Source organism: Cordyceps fumosorosea, assembly GCF_001636725.1.
Source record: "Cordyceps fumosorosea ARSEF 2679 chromosome Unknown scaffold_34, whole genome shotgun sequence".
NCBI classification, from domain to species: domain Eukaryota; kingdom Fungi; phylum Ascomycota; class Sordariomycetes; order Hypocreales; family Cordycipitaceae; genus Cordyceps; species Cordyceps fumosorosea.
This window is the reverse complement of record NW_017387334.1, coordinates 29,953-49,112: the sequence shown is the minus strand read 5'-3', so window position 1 is coordinate 49,112 and position 19,160 is coordinate 29,953. Positions and strand designations below refer to the sequence as shown.

General features: G+C 64.5%; 4 protein-coding genes across 4 annotated transcripts; 2 read left to right on the top strand and 2 right to left on the bottom strand.

The window, feature by feature from the left end:
- Positions 1 to 574: 574 nt before the first annotated feature.
- Positions 575 to 2,268, top strand: ISF_08693 (Cytochrome P450; the record flags this gene model as incomplete). Its single annotated transcript, XM_018852296.1, has 3 exons — positions 575 to 1,159; positions 1,231 to 1,756; positions 1,850 to 2,268. 3 exons carry the CDS (start codon positions 575 to 577, stop codon positions 2,266 to 2,268), a joined length of 1,530 nt encoding a protein of 509 aa, XP_018700483.1.
- A 273-nt stretch (positions 2,269 to 2,541) lies between these two features.
- Positions 2,542 to 4,182, bottom strand: ISF_08692 (Cytochrome P450; the record flags this gene model as incomplete). The annotated part of the gene is made up of 1 exon (XM_018852295.1): positions 2,542 to 4,182. One exon carries the CDS (start codon positions 4,180 to 4,182, stop codon positions 2,542 to 2,544), a length of 1,641 nt encoding a protein of 546 aa, XP_018700482.1.
- A 576-nt stretch (positions 4,183 to 4,758) lies between these two features.
- On the bottom strand, positions 4,759 to 5,910 carry ISF_08691 (DmbC; the record flags this gene model as incomplete). Its single annotated transcript, XM_018852294.1, has 1 exon — positions 4,759 to 5,910. The coding sequence occupies one exon, from the start codon at positions 5,908 to 5,910 to the stop codon at positions 4,759 to 4,761; it is 1,152 nt and encodes a 383-aa protein (XP_018700481.1).
- Positions 5,911 to 6,533: 623 nt separating this feature from the next.
- On the top strand, positions 6,534 to 19,078 carry ISF_08690 (Beta-ketoacyl synthase; the record flags this gene model as incomplete). Its single annotated transcript, XM_018852293.1, has 3 exons — positions 6,534 to 7,810; positions 7,864 to 11,077; positions 11,153 to 19,078. The coding sequence occupies 3 exons, from the start codon at positions 6,534 to 6,536 to the stop codon at positions 19,076 to 19,078; spliced, it is 12,417 nt and encodes a 4,138-aa protein (XP_018700480.1).
- Between the last annotated feature and the right edge of the window lie 82 nt (positions 19,079 to 19,160).

The window sequence follows — 19,160 nt, the reverse complement described above, 5'->3', positions numbered from 1 at the left end:
CCGAGCCGACTTATTTATGACACGAGAGCGCCCGTCAGCTGCATGTCACTCAGTCGGGAAATCGGACGACGGGCGCCTGCCTCTCGTTTTTTATGCGTCAGCGCCTTTCTTTCTGCGAGAAGGGTGTGTGTGGTTGCAGGCTCCATAATCTGATGGTGATTGATAGTTGTCGAGACGAAGGATGCCATGGCGTAAGCGGCTCCATATCTGATAAAATCCGTGGCCAATTGGAAATTTCAAAGGAATGCCCTCCCTCCGGCTCCGAATTCATCCTTCGCTCATCCTTCGCAGCCTGCATCGATCGAGGGCCGTTCGAAATTCCCGCAGCCGCTGAGGCTGGGGGTTGAATATCCCGTCGAGGGCCGCGACTCTCCGTGAGTGCAACATGATGGACTGGTATTCCCGGAATATCGTCGCAGAGAATGCATGCGTATTGCCACCATGCTTTCTCCGGCACCAGCCGCTGCTGCACTCTGCAGTTCCAGTCTGCAAACTTTACTTTATGACCTGTAATCCTCATCAGTGACACCAACAGCGTCTCCCGTGCTCCAAGAAACCCTGTAGCTCGTCTAACATGGTTGCAACTCTTGCAAACCTCAACTTCCCCTACCTCATCCTCTCAGCATGTCTCTCCGCCATACTGCTGAGCCGATTCCTACCCTTTACCAGGCGCGACCGCAGGCCCACGGCCAAAGGCTGCCTGCCTGAGCCGCGCGTCTTCCAATGGGACGTCTTCTTCGGGCTCGACATCCCCATCAGCCAGGGCCGGGCCCTGCAGCAGAACCGGTACCTCGAGTGGCTGCGGGACCTGCACGCGAGCATGCCGCGGACCAAGACCTTCTCGGTCAACTTTGGCGGCTACCGCTGGATCTACTCGATCGAGCCCGAGATCCTCAAGGCCGTCTACGCGACCAACTTCCAGGACTTTGGCGTCGAGCCGATCCGGCAGCACCCGCCGGGCTTCAAGCCCTTTGCCGAGAAGGGCGTCAGCACGAGTGACGGCGAGGACTGGGCCTTCAGCCGGAGCCTGATCAAGCCCTTCTTTGAGCGCAGCGTCTACGTCAGCACGGATCGCGTCAAGCCGTTCGCGGACAAGTTCCTGACGTTTATCCCGGAAGACGGCGAGACGTTTGACATTCAGCCTCTGCTGCAGCGATGGGTGTGTGCGCCGCTGCCGAAAGCCGCATGGCATGATTCAAGGGAGATGCACACGCTAACAAGGGGTGTTAGTTCCTCGATATGACTTCGGAATTCATCTTTGGCAAGTCCCAAGACTCGATGACGCATCCGGAGCGCGCCGAGGTGATATGGGCCATGGCGGACGTCCTGCGCGGCACCCGGCTCCGGGCGCAGACGTACAAGATCCTCTGGGCCTTTAACTGGGACTGGTGGTTCAAGGCCATCGAGAAGGTGCACGGCTTCCTGAACCCGTACATCCGGTCGACGCTGGCGGAGCTGGCGGAGCGGCAGCAGCGCGTCAAGGAGGGGCTGCCGGTCGGCGAGGAGCGGACGGACCTGCTCTGGTCCATGGCGACGATGCTGCCGGAGGAGGAGGCGCTGCGGTCGCAGGTGTGCATCATCTTCGTGCCCAACAACGACACGACGTCCATCTTCATCGCGCACTGCCTGTACTTTCTCGCGCGCCACCCCGACGCGTGGAGGAAGTTGAGGGAGGAGGTGACGGCGGTGGGCGACGCGCCGATTACGTTTGAGCTGCTGCGGAACATGAAGTACCTTAATGGCATCATGAATGAAAGTACGAGCCCCCCTCCCCTCCCCTTTACCTCTTTGCCGCACACAATCGAAAGATGAGCGTCGTTGCTAACTCCCTGGGGTGGGTCGCACGCAGCGCACCGCCTGATCCCCAACAACGTGACGCAGATCCGGTCGGCGCTGTCGGACGTGGTGCTCCCGCTGGGCGGCGGACCGGACGGCAAGGCGCCGCTGGACGTGCGCAAGGGCGACATTGTGTCGGTGACCAAGACGGTCATGTACCGGGACCCGGACCGGTGGGGCGCGGACGCCGACGAGTACCGGCCGGAGCGGTGGGACGGGATGCGCGGCGGGTGGCACTTTTTGCCGTACGGCGGCGGGCCCCGCCGGTGCCCGGCGCAGATGATGGTGCAGAACGAGAGCGGCTACATGCTGTGTCGGCTGGCGAGAAGGTACGCGCGGATCGAGGCAAGGGACAAGGAACCGTACAGGGCGAGGATGCGCATCGGGCCGTCGAGCCTGCACGGGGTCAAGATTGCGTTTTACAAGGAGTAGTGGTGGTGGTAGTAATAGTAGTAGTAGTAGGAGGAGGAGGCGGAGTGGTGGTATTAGTAGTAGGAGGAGGAGTAGTAGTGATGTTAGTAGAAGTAGTAGTCAAATGTATGCGGTTCGTATGTATTGGGGTATCACTGAACGTAGTGTCAAGTCTCTATCAGAGGAATAGTATATATATATATACGACAAGTAACTTGATCACAATCAAGTAGAAGAGGTACAACTTGACCTAAGATAAGACTGGTACTACATACAACAATACTACTATAAAACTTACACCTTGCGTCTCCTGACCATGATCCGCGCTCTTGGTGGAGGAACGGACAGCTCCGCCAACCAGACGCTTGGCGGCTGCTTTCCCCCGTAATCCTCCGGCCACGCCAGGTCGTACTTGGTCACCAGCTGAGCCAGGGCCATCTTGACGACGTAGTCGACGACGAAGCGCCCCGGGCAGGCGTGCTTACCGTGCCCCCACGGGAGGTACCGCGCCGACGTCTTGACGAACGTGTCCCGCTCTCCCTCCCCGTCACCGTCGCCCCGGGAGAAGCGGAACGGGTCGAACCGTCGCGGCTCCGGGAACGCCTCCGGGTCGAGCTGCGCGCACCCCGCCAGCCAGGAGACGGTGGTCCCGCGCTGCAGCCGGATGCCCTCCGGGCTGACCAGCCCGTCGCGCATGACGGTGCGCGGGGAGGCGCGCCCGCCGAGCGGGAAGTTGAGGCGCGTGGCCTCGCGCGCGACGCTATCGGCGACTTTCATCTGCGCGAAGGCGTCCTTGGTGATGCGCTCGGAGGAGAGGAGATGGGCGGCGGCTTCGGAGCGGAGCGCGGCGATGGTGGAAAACTCGGCGTCGGAGCCGAGGACGTGGAGGATGATGTTGGTGAGGACGATGGTGGTCTGGTGCATGGCGACAAAGTTGGCGGCACACACGCGGCGCGCGATGATTGCCGGGTCGGCGAGTTCTTCAGGCCGCTTCTTCTGGGCGAAGCGCATCATGGCCATGAGCAGGTCCGGCGGCTGGTCCTCCTTGGCGCTCCGGAGGATGGCGAGGCGCTCGCGGTAGAGCGGTTCCAGGTGCCGCTGGATCCTGGAGATGCGGCGCTGCGTGTGCCAGCTGGCCAGCGGGCCGGTGACGGCCCGCACAAGGTCCGGATACGGCAGCGTAGCGAAGATGGTGGTCATGACGCCGAGCACGACCTTGTACGCGAGGTCCAGGTAGCCCTCGTCGCGGCACAGCTCCGGGCCGACGATCAGGCGGCTGAGAGTCTGCGCGACCACCCTTCGCAGGGTCGTCTCCAGCTCCATCTCCCGCCAGGAGTCGGTGTCGGTGCCGAGCCGCTTGGCCAAGGCGTCGGCGAGCTCGTCGTTGAGCTGCGGGACGAGGGCGGGGGTGACGGCGGCGAGGTGCGCCTTGACGAGGGTCAGCTGCCAGGGGTCGCGCCAGTAGCGGGCGTCGCCGAGGCTGTACCGGGTCTGGTTGAGGTCGGCGAAGGCGTGGGTGATGCTGAGCGCGGAGTCGGGCTGGGACATGGCCCAGTCGAGGGCGCTCTCGGGCATGACGACGGCGGTGTGGACGCCGACGGACGGGAGGAGGACTCCCTTGCCATGTTTGGTGTACTGTGAAGCATGAGCATTAAGCCGTGATAGGGTCGAGGAAGAAGACGTGGAGGCATGGAAACGCACAGTGTGGTACGCCTCGTTGAAGAGCGAAGCGCAGTCGGTGTAGTACCGGAAGCGGGTGCGCAGGGAGAACCAGCGCCGGTGCGGAGTTTCCCCCGCGAGCGGTAGGTCGGGGTAGAAGGGCTGGCGAGTGCGCTGCCAGAAGAGAAGAACGAGGCCAATGATGCCCAGGATGCCCGCCAGCTTCTCGTAGTAGCCGAGACGGGCCAGCGTGGATGCTGCCGCGGAGAGGGCCATTCTGTTTTCGGGGGTAGAAGCGGCTCCTGTGAATCAGGATGGCTGTTCTGGAAACAGTTGAAAGGGACTGCAGCAAGCTCAGAAAAGGGAGACGAAAGGAAGATGCTGATGAGGGGCGCGACAGCAGAGCGACGGCTCGTCACAGAGGGCCTTCGGGATATGATGCAGCCTCGCGGGATATTGCGGACGCTACCGGAGTAACGGTCTCGCTGCGGACATGTCAGCAATTCGGGATTACAGCTTCTCGGTATTAAGGACGGGTCGAGTTAAAGTCGAAATAGAACAATAGCACGGCCATGACCGGGCTGTATGCACACTGTCTGTCATGCAGCCACGGTGGCATCCGGTCAGCGCACCGTGGTAGAGCAGAGACTGGCTGGCAAAACCCCTCTGAAGTTTGGGGCATAGAAGAGTGCTTCATCTGGAAAAAGCACTAGAAACTATGCATCTTTGGAAATTCTACATACACTTGAATTTTGAACGAGATTGCTTCATAGCTGACGAATTGCAACATGATGTTAACCACACCTAGAAGCTAGCACAACCAATATCTCATTTAGCATCAGCAATGTAGGTCTATGCAGCTGCCTTCTGCTCTACAATATTGTAAACCAACTTCTTTCGCTTCACCTCGCCCATCCTAACCTCACTAATCCCCTCTGGCACCGAAGCTAGGCCGCCCGTCCTCGTCTCCAGGGTAGGCGCCCTGATAACATGCGCGTCTAGCATCCTCTGCGCCAGCCGATACCACTCCTCCGCGAACCGGCGGTCGCCCGGCCTCTCATCGATATTGTACGGCGGCGCCCACGCGACCGGCCGCCCGAACTGGGTCAGCGTGCAGATCCAGTCCGGCACCACGCTGCGCCGCACGCACCCCCTCACGGGAAACGGATCCAGCGCCACGTACCGCCCTCCTCCCCCGCCGATGGCCTCGTAGCAGATGCTCATCGACGCCGAGTCGCTGATGCAGTCGATGGCGAGCGCGAGGGAGTCGTGCGTGTGCTCGCGGACGTCCCGCCCGCAGGTGGCGGAGGCGTAGTCAAAGGTGGCGGCGGCGCCGAGGGACAAGGCGCGCGCGGCGGAGGAGGACGAGCAGCAGGTGACGGGGACGAAGCCGGCGAGGCGGAGGATCTGGATGGCCATGCAGCCGGTGGAGGTGCCGCCGCCGTAGACCAGCACAAAGGGGCCCTCGTCGTCGGCGGCGGCGGCGGCGGAGGAGGAGGCGATGGACTTGGAGATGGCGGATTGCAGGGAGGACAGGGGGATCTGTAGGTAGTGCATGGCCATGCCGACGGAGGCGAGGCTGGCGGGCAGCGAGGCGGCCGTCTCGAGGGACATGTGTGCCGGCAAGCGCCAGAGGAGGCGTCGCGGGACGGTGACGTACTCGGCGAAGGCGCCGTTGTCGCGGCCCTGCGGGTTGTTGCCGAAGACGAATCCCATGACGCGGTCGCCGATCTTGAGGGCGTCGTCGTCAGGCTCGCTGTTGGTGTCGGGCGGGAGGGCGACGACGATGCCGGCAAAGTCGGTGCCGCTGGTCGCGCCGGCGGTGGCGGACAGGTCGGCCGACTTGCCGTCCACCGGGTTGATGGCGACGCAGACGACGCGGATCAAGACGGAGTCATGGTCAACGAGGGTAGGAAGGGGGGCGTTGGCATCAACGTGAAAGGTGTTGGGGCTGACTATCTTGAGAGCATTCTGGCTGCGTGGCAGGGAGGCGATGGCCGTCATGTTGGGATGCTGGAGGTTTGTTGGCATGCGCATTGGACTTGAACGGATTCATCAATGTCTTGGGATTATGTAAGGGCACTTGGTAATTTTATTTTTATAAACGCTTTAATGGCTGAAGATTCCATTATACGACCTGCACTCTGCCCCAGGTAACGGACTCACGGACAAGGCTCCGCGCGGAATATTCCTTGGGCTGACCTGCATGAGAAGGAACGCGGCCGTGTCCGGGAAATATTGCCGGGGCTGACATGCAATCTTGACAGAATTTATTGGAAGAGAGATTGAAACCCTCTCGGAGAATCAAAACCAGGCTCCAGCCTTGTCTAAACTTGGTCTTCGGATAATAACAAAGGTGATGGGAAGGCGTTGAGCTGAACGGGTCCATGCCCACTGCAGGCACGGAGTATGGATTTGGCTGATGTTGGCCAGTTTAAAATAAAAGATGATATTAGTACAGAGTTTACTAGATGAGCCAAAGATAAACAGAGGCAGCGAACAATGTTCTGTCTATAGAGTATTCACACCCAGACCAATCCTTACCCATACCAAAAATCTTTCTTGTCTGGATTCTCTTTGAAAAAACAAACTAGACCCTATTGTCTCAGACCTGCAGCGATTTCAGAATGTCTCCGACAACGCAGCACGAACCGGGGTCGCCCCGCGTGCCTGAGCCGATCGCCATTGTTGGATCGGCATGTCGATTCCCGGGCGGCTCCTCCTCCCCGTCCAAGCTCTGGGACCTGCTCCGCGAACCCCGCGACGTCCTCCGCGAGCTGCCCCCTGAGCGCCTCAACCTGAACCGCTACTACCACCCGGACGGCGAGCGGCACGGGTCCACCAACGTCGCCAACCGGGCGTACGTCCTCGACGAGGACGTTGCCCGCTTCGACGCCGGCTTCTTCGGCATCTCCCCGCTCGAGGCTGCCGGCATGGACCCCCAGCAGCGGCTCCTCCTCGAAGTCGTCCACGAGGCCACCGAGGCCGCCGGCATCCCGCTAGCGCAGCTCCGCGGCTCGCCCACCTCCGTCCACGTCGGTGTCATGACCAACGACTGGTCGCACCTCCAGCGGCGCGACCCGGAGACCATGCCGCGCCACACCGCCACCGGCGCCGCCGCCTCCATCATCGCCAACCGCGTCTCCTACGTCTTCGACCTGCGCGGCGCCTCCGAGACCATCGACACGGCGTGCTCCAGCTCGCTGGTCGCGCTGCACTCTGCCGCGCGGGCGCTGCGCGCAGGGGATTGCACGCGTGCGGTGGTGGCGGGGGTGAACCTGATCCTCGACCCGGATCCGTTCGTGTTCGAGGCGAAGCTGGGGATGCTCTCGCCGGGGTCGCGCTCGCGGATGTGGGACAAGGAAGCGGACGGGTACGCGCGCGGCGAGGGCGTGGCGGCGGTGGTGCTGAAGACGCTGCGGGATGCGCTGCGCGATGGCGATGAGGTTGCGGGCGTGGTGCGCGCGACGGGGGTCAACTCGGATGGTACGGGCGGAGGGGGCGGGTTGACGATGCCGAGCGCGGAGGCGCAGACGGCGCTGATTAGGAGGACGTACGAGGAGGCCGGGCTGGACCCGGTGGCGGACCGGCCCCAGTTTTTTGAGTGTCACGGCACGGGGACGAAAGCCGGCGACCCGGTGGAGGCGCGCGCGATCAGCGAGGCGTTCGTCAAGGGGCACAGGGGGGAAGAGGGCGTGCCGACGGTAAAGCAGCCGCTGTATGTGGGCTCGATCAAGACGGTGGTCGGCCATCTGGAGGGCTGCGCGGGCCTGGCCGGTGTGATCAAGGTGCTGCTGAGCTTGAAGCACGGCGTGATTCCGCCGAACCTGCTGTTCAACGAGCTGAACCCGGATATTGCGCAGTACTACGGACCGTTGAATATTCCCACGAAGGCGAAGCCTTGGTAAGTTCTTCGCACGTATTGTGTGAGATGTTGGCTGACTGTATCCTGTGCAGGCCCAAGCTCGCTCCCGGGGTGCCGCTCCGGGCCAGTGTGAACAGCTTCGGCTTCGGAGGCACCAATGCTCACGCTATCATTGAGCGCTATGATGCCACCCAGAGCTACGTGGTAGCCTTGAAAGCAGGGATCCCTCACCTGTCTCGCCCGATAACACACCGAGACAGCAGTGACGTGTCCATCCCGGCCCCGATCCTTCTGAGCGCACGAACCGGCGGCGCCCTGTGGCGCACCGTCGACGCCTACGCGCGACACCTGCGCCAGCATCCCGAGCTGAGCCTTGCAGACCTGAGCAGGTTTCTGCATGAGCGACGCTCGACGCACCGCGTCCGCGCGCACTTCTCCGGCGCCTCCCGCGAGGCGCTCCTCGACAGCATGGATGCCTTTGTGCGGACGCACGCCGCCGACGCCAAATCCGCGGCGACACAGGGCCGCATCGGACACGCACCGCTGCTCATTGACCCCAAGGAGACACCGGGCGTGCTGGGCGTGTTCACCGGGCAGGGCGCGCAATGGCCCGCCATGGGCCGCGACATGATGCGGGCCTCGCCGCTGTTCCGGCGGACCATCGCCGAGTGCGAGGGCGTGCTGCGGGCCCTACCGGGGGACGACGCGCCGGAGTGGTCGCTGGCGGAGGAGCTAACGAAGGAGGCGCCGGCGTCACGGCTGGCGGAGGCGGCGATCGCGCAGCCGCTGTGCACGGCGGTGCAGCTGGCGCTGGTCGGGGCGCTGCGGGCCGCGGGTTTGCGCTTCGACGCCGTGGTCGGGCACTCCTCCGGCGAGATCGCGGCGACCTACGCGGCGGGCATCATCACGCTGCAAGGAGCGATGCAGATTGCGTACTACCGCGGCTTCCACGCCAAGTTGGCGCGCGGGCCGGCCGGAGAGGCGGGCGGCATGCTGGCCGTCGGGCTCTCGCCAGCTGAAGCGCGGGAACTTTGTGCGCGGCCCGAGTTCACCGGCCGGCTGCAGGTGGCGGCCTGCAACGCCCCGAAGAGCGTGACGCTCTCTGGTGATAAGGAGGTGGTGGCGGCGGCGAGGGAGATGCTGGTCGCACAGGGCGCGTTCGCGAGGGAGCTCCGGGTGGACACGGCGTACCACTCGCACCATATGCTGCCGTGCGCGGCGCCGTACCTCGAGTCAATCCGCAAATGCGACGTCCAGGTGAGCCGGCCGACGCCGGGGACGTGTCAGTGGAGCTCGAGCGTGCGCGGCGACGCGGAGCTGCTGCGGGCGGACCGGAGCTTGGAGGATCTCAAGGGGCCGTACTGGGTGGCCAACATGGTGCAGACGGTGCAGTTCAGCCGCGCGCTGGAGGCGTCCATCTGGCACGGCGGGCCGTTCGACCTGGCTGTCGAGGTCGGCCCGCACCCGGCGCTCAAGGGGCCGACCGAGCAGACGCTGAAAGGCGTGTACGGCTCCGTGCCCTTTTACACGGGCGTGCTTAAGCGTGACGCCCCCGACGCGGTGTCTTTTTCCACGGCCATCGGTAGTGTGTGGGCGCACCTCGGCCCGGACTTTGTCGACGTGCCCGGGTACTGCCGGTCGGTGTTCTCCGAGACCGGCCACGACCAGGAGGGGCCGGTGACATTTGTGCCGGACCTGCCCGCGTATGCCTGGGACCACGAGGAGACGCACTGGCGTGAGTCGCGTATCTCCAAGCGGTACCGCACCGGCCGCGATGGTTACCATGAGCTGCTCGGCCGGCGCGCGGTGGACGACAACGAGCGCGAGGTGCGCTGGCGCAACCTGCTGGCCGTCCGGGACCTGCCGTGGACGCGCGGCCACACCATCCTCGGCGAGGTGCTGCTGCCAGGCGCCGCGTACGTGAGTATGGCGCTGGAGGCGGGCCGGCGGCTGGCGGAGGACCGGGGACGGGAGGCCCGTCTGCTTGAGGTGTCCGAGGTGGACATCCTGCGGCCGGTGGTGGTGGCGGACGGCAAGGACGCGACGGAGACGCTCTTCACTGTTCGCATCCTAAAGGAGGATCTTTCGACGGATTACAAGTCCGGCGGGGGGCTGATCAAGGCGTCGTTTTCGTTTTGCGTGTACAGCAGCGCGTCCAGCACGGCCATCGCGCATACCTGCGAGGGCCTCATCGACGTGCACCTCGGTCCGCGCCTCGGCTCAGAATCAGAGGATGAAGGAAGCGTGCCGCAGCTCCCGCAGAGACAGGCGCCAGCGCCCAACCTCCAGGAGATTGACTGCGAGAAGCTGTACGCCCAGTTCGGGACCATCGGGCTGGAGTACTCGGGCATCTTCCGGCGCATGACCAGCAGCCGGCGGCACCTCGGACACGCCACGGCCTCTGCTTCGTGGGCCGCTGCGGACCTCGGCGACGCGTACATGGTGCATCCTGCCGTGCTGGACGTCGCCTTCCAGACCATCTTCGTGGCCCACGCGCATCCGGACAGCGGGCAGGTCAACGCGGCGCTGCTGCCCTCGCGCATCGAGCGCGTCCGCGTCGCGCCATCGCCCGCGATGCAGCGGATAGACGGCATCCTCAGTGCGGAGGTGGACTCGTGGATCCTGCACCAGACGGCGACGTCGGTGACGGGCAACCTGGACGTGCACGACGCGGACACGGGCGCGCCGCTGCTGCAGGTCGAGGGCTTCGAGGTGCGCTCCGTCGGCGAGCGTGACGCCGCCGCCGACCGGCTCATCTTCGCCGAGACAGCATGGGGCCCGGACGTCTCTGTTGCGGGCGGACTTTCCGATCCGATCCGCGACGAGGCGGCGGACGCGACGGTGAAGGGGCTCGCGGAGGCGAGTGAGCGCGTGAGCTTGTTCTACGCGCGGCGGCTGATGGCGGAGCTGAGCGCGGAGGACAGGGCGAGGGCGAGCTGGTACCACGAGAGGCTGCTGCAGGCGCTGGATCACCACCTAGAGCGGCTGAAGGGCGGCGTGCATCCGCACCTGAGAGCGGAGTGGCTGGCGGACGACGACGAGGTGGTTCGGGCGATTGATGCGGCGTTCCCCAAGACGGTGGAGCTGCAGATGCTGCACGCGGTGGGAAGGAATATGGCGAGTGTGGTTCGCGGTGAGAAGCACATGCTCGAGGTGATGAGGGTTGATAACATGCTGGATCGCTTCTACGCGGAGGACAAGGGCATGCAGCAGGTCAACATCTTCCTGGCCAACGCTGTCAAGGAGATTTCGTTCAAGTTCCCTCGGTGCAAGATCTTGGAGATTGGCGCGGGAACAGGTGCCACGGTGAGTTCCTTCCCTTCTTGAATGTGGCTTACAGATGGATGGGATGAGTGAGTGACGCGTACTGATCAATCGCAGACCAGCGCCGTGCTGCATGCTCTCGACGATGCCTTTGACACCTACACCTACACCGACCTGTCCGTCGGCTTCTTCGAGACCGCCATGGAGCGCTTCGCCGACTCCAGGCACAAGATGGTCTTTGCCGCTCTCGACGTCGAGAAGGACCTCGCCTCGCAGCCCGGCTTCGCGCCGCACTCGTACGACCTCATCATCGCCGCCAACGTCCTCCACGCCACCCGGGACATGGCCGTCACGCTGCGCAACGTGCGCGCCCTGCTGCGCCCCGGCGGCTACCTGGTCCTCAACGAGCACACCGGCGCCGGCAGCCTCTGCGCGACGTTCAACTTTGGCGGCCTCGAGGGCTGGTGGCTCGCGGAGGAGGAGGACCGCCGCCGCAGCCCGCTGCTGTCCACGGCGCGCTGGGACGCGCAGCTGCGGCGCGCGGGGTTCTCCGGCGCGGACCACGTGGCGCACGACATCCCGGAGGGCGGCGAGGGCGGGAGGCAGATCTCGCTGATTGTCAGCCAGGCGGTGGATGAGCGGTTCTGGGCGCGCGTCTCGCCGCTCTCGGAGATGGCGGAGCTGCAGGAGCAGGAGGAGGAGGAGATGCCGCTGCTGTTGATTGGAGGAAAGATGACGGCGACGGCGAGGATCTTCAAGGAGGTCCGCAAGTTGCTGCCGCGCCGCTGGAGGGAGAGGGTGCGGCTGGTGGACTGCGTGGACAGCCTGGACGTCGAGGCTCTGCCGGCGCGCTGCGACGTGATTTGTCTGCAGGAGCTGGACGCGGCGCTGTTTGCCACGCCGATGACGCCGAGGAGGTTACAGATTCTGCAGACGCTGCTGATGAACACGGCCAACCTCTTGTGGGTGACACATGCCCAGACCTCCGGCTCCGCGACCCCAAGGGCGGCCATGTTCCGGGGCATCACCCGCGTCATGGCCGGAGAGATCCCCCAAATCAACACCCAGGTCATCGGCGTCGAGCCGGCTACGGTGCCTTCTTCGACCGCAAGACATCTCCTCGAGGCATTCCTGCGGCTGCAGTCCGAGCATACGAGAATCGCGACCAATAGCGACGGCGACGATGCGCAGCAGTCGGCTCTATGGTCGCACGAGCCAGAGATTGACATTCTCCCGGACGGTACGGTCATGATTCCTCGCGTCAGGCTCAACAGGTCCCTCAACGAGACCTACAATGCATCGTCCCGGACAGTGGCAAAGACGGTCGACGCCAGCTGCGTGCCTGTTCAGGCGGTGGCCGGGCCGACCAAGATGCAGCTACAGCCGGCTGATGAACAAACCAGTCTTGCGAATGGAACTGACTCTACGGTCCGCGTCAAAGTCGAATTCACTCTACATGTGCCCCAGGCGCCGGACGGGACCAACCTGTACCTCGTCTGCGGCTGGACCCTGCCTACGGAAGCCCCCGATGGAACTCCAAATGCGGTGTTGGCTGTGTCTACGGTCAATGCGTCAATAATCGAGGTCCCCTCGGCGTCCGCAGCCGTGGTGGCGGACGATGACATGCAACCGGACTTGCTGCTACGAATCTTTGACCACCTCGCCGCACAAGCCGTTCAGGTTCAGCTCAATCCTACCGGGGAGCACAAGGCAAGGGCTCTTATCTACGGCGCCGACGAAAGACTTGCCCAGCTCATTTCGACACAGAGCACCTTCAGGGACAACAAGGTCTACTTTGCCTCCTCGCAGCGTTGGGTTCCGGACGACTGGATCAAGGTCCATCCTCTGTCCAGCAAGTTTGCCCTCAGCCAGGCACTACCCTATGGCGTCCAAGTATTCATCGACTGTCTCGGTACTGGCGAGTCTGTTGACGGGCGCAAGATGATAGTGTCCTGCTTGCCGGCGGCGCGCCGAGTGCGCCGCCTGGATGCCTCTCTGCTGCTGGAACTGCCGCAATTCTCAGCAGCCCTTGCGAGTGCCTACTCCCATGCCAAGTCAGTGACATGTCCTGACGCTGGAGAACCGAGCCGCGTTGATAGGTTCCATGCCACAGAGCTTGCCGGCAGACCAAGCAACTCTTTCGCGAGCAGCGTTTACATCACCAGCTGGCAGGACCTCGGCGCCGTACAGGTGGCCACGCCGCCGCTCGAGACCCAGGGCATGTTCCGGAGTGACCGGACCTACCTCATGGTCGGCGCGGCCGGCGGAGTCGGGACCTCCATCTGCCGGTGGATGGTCCGCAACGGCGCGCGCCACGTAGTCGTCACCAGCCGCACGCCCACCGCCGACCCGGTCATGCTCGCTGAGGCCGCCCACCACGGCGCCGACGTCCGCGTGCTCCCCATGGACGTCTGCGACCGGCTCGCCGTGCACGCCCTCGTCGACACCATACGCGCGACCATGCCGCCCATCGCCGGCGTCTGCAACGCCGCCATGGTCCTGCGCGACAAGCTCTTCCTCGACATGGACGTCGACATCCTCAACGACACGCTCGGTCCCAAGGTCGACGGCACCGAGACCCTCGACGCCTTGTTCTCAGACGATGCGGCGCTGGACTTTTTCGTGCTGCTCGGCTCGGCGGCCACGGTGGCCAGCAATGCCGGGCAGGCCAACTACCACTGCGCCAACCTGTACATGGACGCGCTCGTGCGCCGGCGGCGCGCGCGCGGGCTCGCGGCGTCCATCATCCACGTCGGCTTCGTCTGCGAGACGGGCTACGTGGCGCGGCTGGTCGACGAGGCGCGGGCGCTGACCCAGCGGGATGCGATGCGCGTCACCACGCTCTCCGAGACGGATGTGCATCATGCCTTCGCGCAGGCCGTCCGCGGGGGCAGGCCGGGGCGCAGCGGCGGGTCGCACAGCATCGTGATGGGCATTGAACCCCCGAGCAAAGCCCTGGAGGCAGGCAGGAGCCTGGAGGCGGTAAGGCGCAAGGCGCTGTGGCTGTCGGACCCGCGCTTCGGACACATGGTGCCGTACTCGACGGCGGCGAGTCAGACCGCCGTGGAGCAGAGCGCCGCGGCCGATGCTTCCGCGGGAGGGGGGAGCGTGGGGCAGCAGGTCGCCGAGGCGAGTACGGAGGAGGAGGCGGCGGCGGCGGTGCGGCGGGCGTTTTCTGCAAAGTTGGAGGGTATCCTGCTGCTGCCGCCGAGTAGTATCGGTGAGGACGGCGCGGGAAGGCCGGTGACGGACCTGGGCATCGACTCCCTGGTGGCAGTTGAGATCCGCACCTGGTTCCTCAAGCAGCTGCGCGTCGACGTGCCGGTAATGAAGATTCTGGGCGGCAGTACCATCGGCCAGCTGTCCACGCTCGCGGCGAAACTGGCACGACAGCAGAGTCCAAGAAAGGAGGGCCAGATGGCAGGAAAGGAACAGGGTCTGCCATCTCCAGAGACACAGGACAAGCTGGTTGATGACAAGGAGCAGAAGGTTCAAGTCACTTCAAGCCTTGCCAAAGCCGACAGCCTCACTCAAGAGATGCAGGCCTCGGCACATTCGCATTCGGACTCGGCCACCAATCCCACACCCAGCAGCACCGCCTCCGAAGCCGACGACAGCAACAGCCAGTCCACGAGAAGCACCTCTACCGAGCCCAAGACGGAAGACAAGGTCTCTGCGCATGTCCAACTCGAGCCAGCCACCGCAGACCACCATCCCAAGATCCTGCGTGAGGCGCCCATGTCCGCCGCCCAGGCCCGCATCTGGTTCCTCGCCGAGCACATGGCCGAGCCCGACGCCTACAACATGGTCTTCCACTACCGCGTGCGCGGCCCTCTGCACCTCGCCCGCCTGCGCCGCGCCCTGCACGCCGTTGCCGCCCACCACGAGTGCCTGCGGATGAGCTTCCGCGCCGACCCACACACCGGGCAGCCCATGCAGGGCCTGCTGGCCTGCTCGGCGTTCCAGATGACCATCCGAGATGAGGGGGATGTTGAAGAGGAGCTGCGGCGGCTGAGGACGCGGGCGTGGCGGCTGGAGCTTGGCGAGACGCTCGAGATAGTCGCGCTACCCGGCGGCGAGCTGCTGTTCGGGTACCACCACATCGTCATGGATGGTATTGGGTGGGCTGTCGTGCTGGCGGACTTGGACAGGGCGTATCGGATGCTGCCGCTGGACAAGGCGGCCGCCGGGTCGCACGTGGAATTTTCTGAGGCGCAGCGGCAGCAAGAGCGCGAAGGCGCGCTGGACGAGCCCCTCGCCTTTTGGCAGGCTGAGTTCGAGACCATCCCCGAGCCGCTGCCGCAGCTCTCCGTGTCCTCGCCGCAGCGCAGCGTCGCTGCCGCGGGAACCCATCGTGTCTTGCGCGAGCTTCCCCCGGCTCGGGGCGCGGCCATCCGCGCCGCAGGTAGACAGCTCCGCGTGAGCCCATTCCATCTACACCTCGCCGTGCTGCAGGTCGTGCTCGCTCGCCTGGCCGGCATCGAGGACGTCTGCGTCGGCATCGTCGACGCGAACCGCGGCGACGCCCGCGCCGCGCGCATGGTCGGCTGCTTCGTCAACATGCTGCCGGTCCGGAACCAGGTGCGCCCCGGCGCCAGCCTCGCCGAGGTCGCCCGGGGCGCGGCGTCTAAGGCGCTCGCCGCGTTCGCGAACGGCGCCGCGCCGCTGGACCGTATCCTGGACCGAGTGCAGGCGCCCCGGCCGGTCGGCGGCACGCCGCTGTTCCAGGCGGCGCTCAACTACCGCCCGGCGTCGGCGCTCATGCACGAGGCGCCGCTCGGGGCGGAGTGCCGCATGGAGCTCGTGCCGGGGGATATCAAGGACGCGGACAACCCGTTTGAGGTGAGCGTGCTGCTGTCGGAGCTGCCCGGTGGTGGCCTCGGGGTGGAGATGTTCTGCCAAAAGGCTGTGTACAACATTGACGGAAGTGAGGCGCTGCTGGACGCGTACGTAAACGTGCTTGGCGATTTCATGACAGACGCGTCGCAGCGTGTACGTGAATGTGCAGTGTATCGGCAGGCTGACGTCGATGAGGCCCTCACTCTGGGGAAAGGGCCGGAGATCAAGTTTGGATGGCCGGCTACCTTGTCTGAGCGAGTGATGAACATCTGCCAAAAGAACTCTGCCAGAACGGCAATCAAGGATGGCTCAATGACCCTTTCTTACGCCAGCTTGGCATCCAAAGTCAACGACGTGGCCAGCGCAATCGTCTCTGCGGGCTCCGGCGTCGGCTCCCGCATCGCCGTTCTCTGCGAGCCCTCCGTTGACGCCATCGTCGCCATGCTGGCCATCCTCCACATCGGCGCAGTCTACGTTCCTCTAGACATCAGCCTTCCCGAGGCCCGACATGTCGCCCTCGTATCCAACTGCACCCCCAGCCTCATCGTCTGCCACAAGGCGACCTTGGAGCGCACGCACCGCCTCAGCACCCCCGGTTACGAGTCGGCTCAGGAGCTCGTCATCGATGATCTGCCGCCTTCGTCAAAGCAGATAGATTCTGCGCCGCTCCGAGCCCAGCCAGACGCCCCTGCAATCCTGCTCTACACGAGCGGCACGACAGGCACCCCCAAAGGCGTGCTGCTCACGCAGGCCAACTTTGCCAACCACATTGCGCTCAAGTCGGCACACCTCGGCCTAGACCGGGACGAGGTTATTCTCCAGCAGAGCTCGCTGGGCTTCGACATGTCCCTCGTGCAAATCTTCTGCGCGCTCGGCAACGGCGGCTGCCTCGTCATCGTGCCGCCCGACGCGCGGCGGGACCCGGTAGAGCTGACAAGTATCGTGCAGCAGCACGAGGTATCACTGACGATCGCCACGCCTTCAGAGTATCTCGCGTGGCTGCAGTATGGATCGGGCTGCCTCGCGCAGGCTACGGCCTGGCGGCATCTCTGCATGGGCGGCGAGCCGATCTCGCAGCTACTGAAGGATGAGCTGCGTCGGCTTGGACGTAAGAACTTGAAGGTGACCAACTGTTATGGACCGACAGAAACCACGGCCGCGGTCTCTTTCCAGCTCATCGACCTTGAATCGGACAGCTGCAGCTCACAGCTTGGTAGCGAAGTTTCTAGATACGCTGTGGGCAAGCCGCTTGCCAACTACTCGATCCGAATCATGGATCCCGTCGGCGCATGGCTTCCCGTGAACCACACGGGCGAGATCGTGACTGGCGGTGCAGGTGTCGCTCTCGGCTATCTCGGCCTATCCGAAGAGACCCGGGCCAAGTTTGTGCAGGTCGACGGCGAGCCCGGCAGGTTCTACCGCACCGGTGACACGGGTCGTCTGCTCCCTGATGGCACGCTCCTGTGCTTCGGGCGTATCGAAGGCGACAGCCAAGTCAAGCTCCGGGGCCTCCGAATTGAACTCCAGGAAGTCGAGGCCGCCATTCTCCAGGCGTCTGAGGGTTTACTCCAGGCAGCAGGTGTGTCTTGCCGTGGGGACATGCTCGTCGCCCACTGCACACTCTCTCCTGGCAAGGAAAGTACAGAGACTGACAAGACCGCGCTCCTCCGCCGCCTCTCCGAGGTCCTCCCGCAATTCGCCGTCCCGGCCGCCATCCACATCGTCCCCTCACTACCCAACAACTCCAACGGCAAGCTGGACCGAAAAGCCATCGCCGCCTTGCCCCTGCCCACCTCCGACTGCGCCGCTCATGCATCCAGCAGCGAGAAGATGACCATACAAGAAGGCGAGCTGCGTCTTCTCTGGGAGCGCGTGTTGCCGCGCGACGCCGCAGGATCCCGCATCACGCCCGCATCCGACTTCTTCCTGCGCGGCGGCAACTCCCTCCTGCTAATGAAACTGCAGGCCGCCATCCGCGACGCCATGGACGTGCGCGTCCCGACCCGCGCGCTGTACCAGGCGAGCACGCTGAGCGGCATGACGCGGTGCGTGCTGGCGCAGCGCGAGCGGCAGCGGCGCGACGAGCCGCCCGCCGAGGACATTGACTGGGCGGCCGAGGTGGCCGTGCCGCCGGAGCTGCTGGCGCGCGCCGACGAGCTCAACTCTTCGGCTGCTGCGGCTTCTCTGAGACCGCGCAAGACGACCGGCGGCCTGGAGATCTTGCTGACAGGCGCCACGGGGTTCCTCGGCGGCCAGCTGCTGCGGCATCTGCTGCGGTCCCCTGCGGTTAGCAGGATACACTGCGTCGCCGTCCCCGCCGACGAGCGGGAACACCTCGAGGCCGGCTCGGAAGCCAACGGTAGCAGCGGCAAGGTCGCCTGCCACACCGGCAACCTCGCCGCCGCCGACCTCGGCCTCGCCGCCGCCCAGCGCGCGCGCCTCGCCCAGTCCGTCGACGTCATCGTGCACGCCGGCGCCGCGGGCCACTGCCTCAACACCTACGCCACACTCTCCGCGCCCAACCTCAGCTCCACCAAGTCCCTCGCCGCGCTCGCGCTCGCCCGCTCGCCGCCGATCCCGCTCTTCTTCGCCTCCTCTAACCGGGTCGTTCTCCTCACCGGGGAGACCGCGCCCGCCTCGCCGTCCTCCGTCGCCTCGTCCCTGCCGCCCGCGGACGGCGCCCAGGGCTATACGGCGAGTAAGTGGGCCAGCGAGGTCTTCCTGGAGAGCCTCACCAACGCTGTCACATCGCCGTGGAGGGTGTCGATTCACAGGCCGTGCGCGCTGGTCGGCGACGGCGTGCCCAACACGGACGCGCTCAACGTGATACTGCGGTACGCGGTGGAGATGCGCTGCGTGCCGTCGCTGCCAAGGGAGCGCGCGAGGGGATACCTCGACTTCGGCACGGTGGACGCCGTGGTCGCGGAGATGGCCGCGGACGTGCTCGCGCTCGCGGACGAGGAGGAGGGAGGTGCTGGAGTGAGGTACAGACACCACTCGGGCGGCGTCAAGGTTCCAATCCACGAGTTCCGGGCGCATATGGATAAAAAGTACGGGGAACGGTTTGAGAGTGTCGACTTGGCGGCGTGGATTCCGCGTGCGGTCGAGGCCGGCATGGATCCGTTGATCAGCGCCTATCTGGAAACTTTTTTGGAGACTGATGAGCCGCTCATTTTCCCTTATATGGGAGGGAAGTCAGATTGATAATTTCTTTTTCTGTATTTCAAGTTGTATTTAGCTTTCTGTATTATGTATCATATGAAACCCGCGTCATCGTGCATCGCGG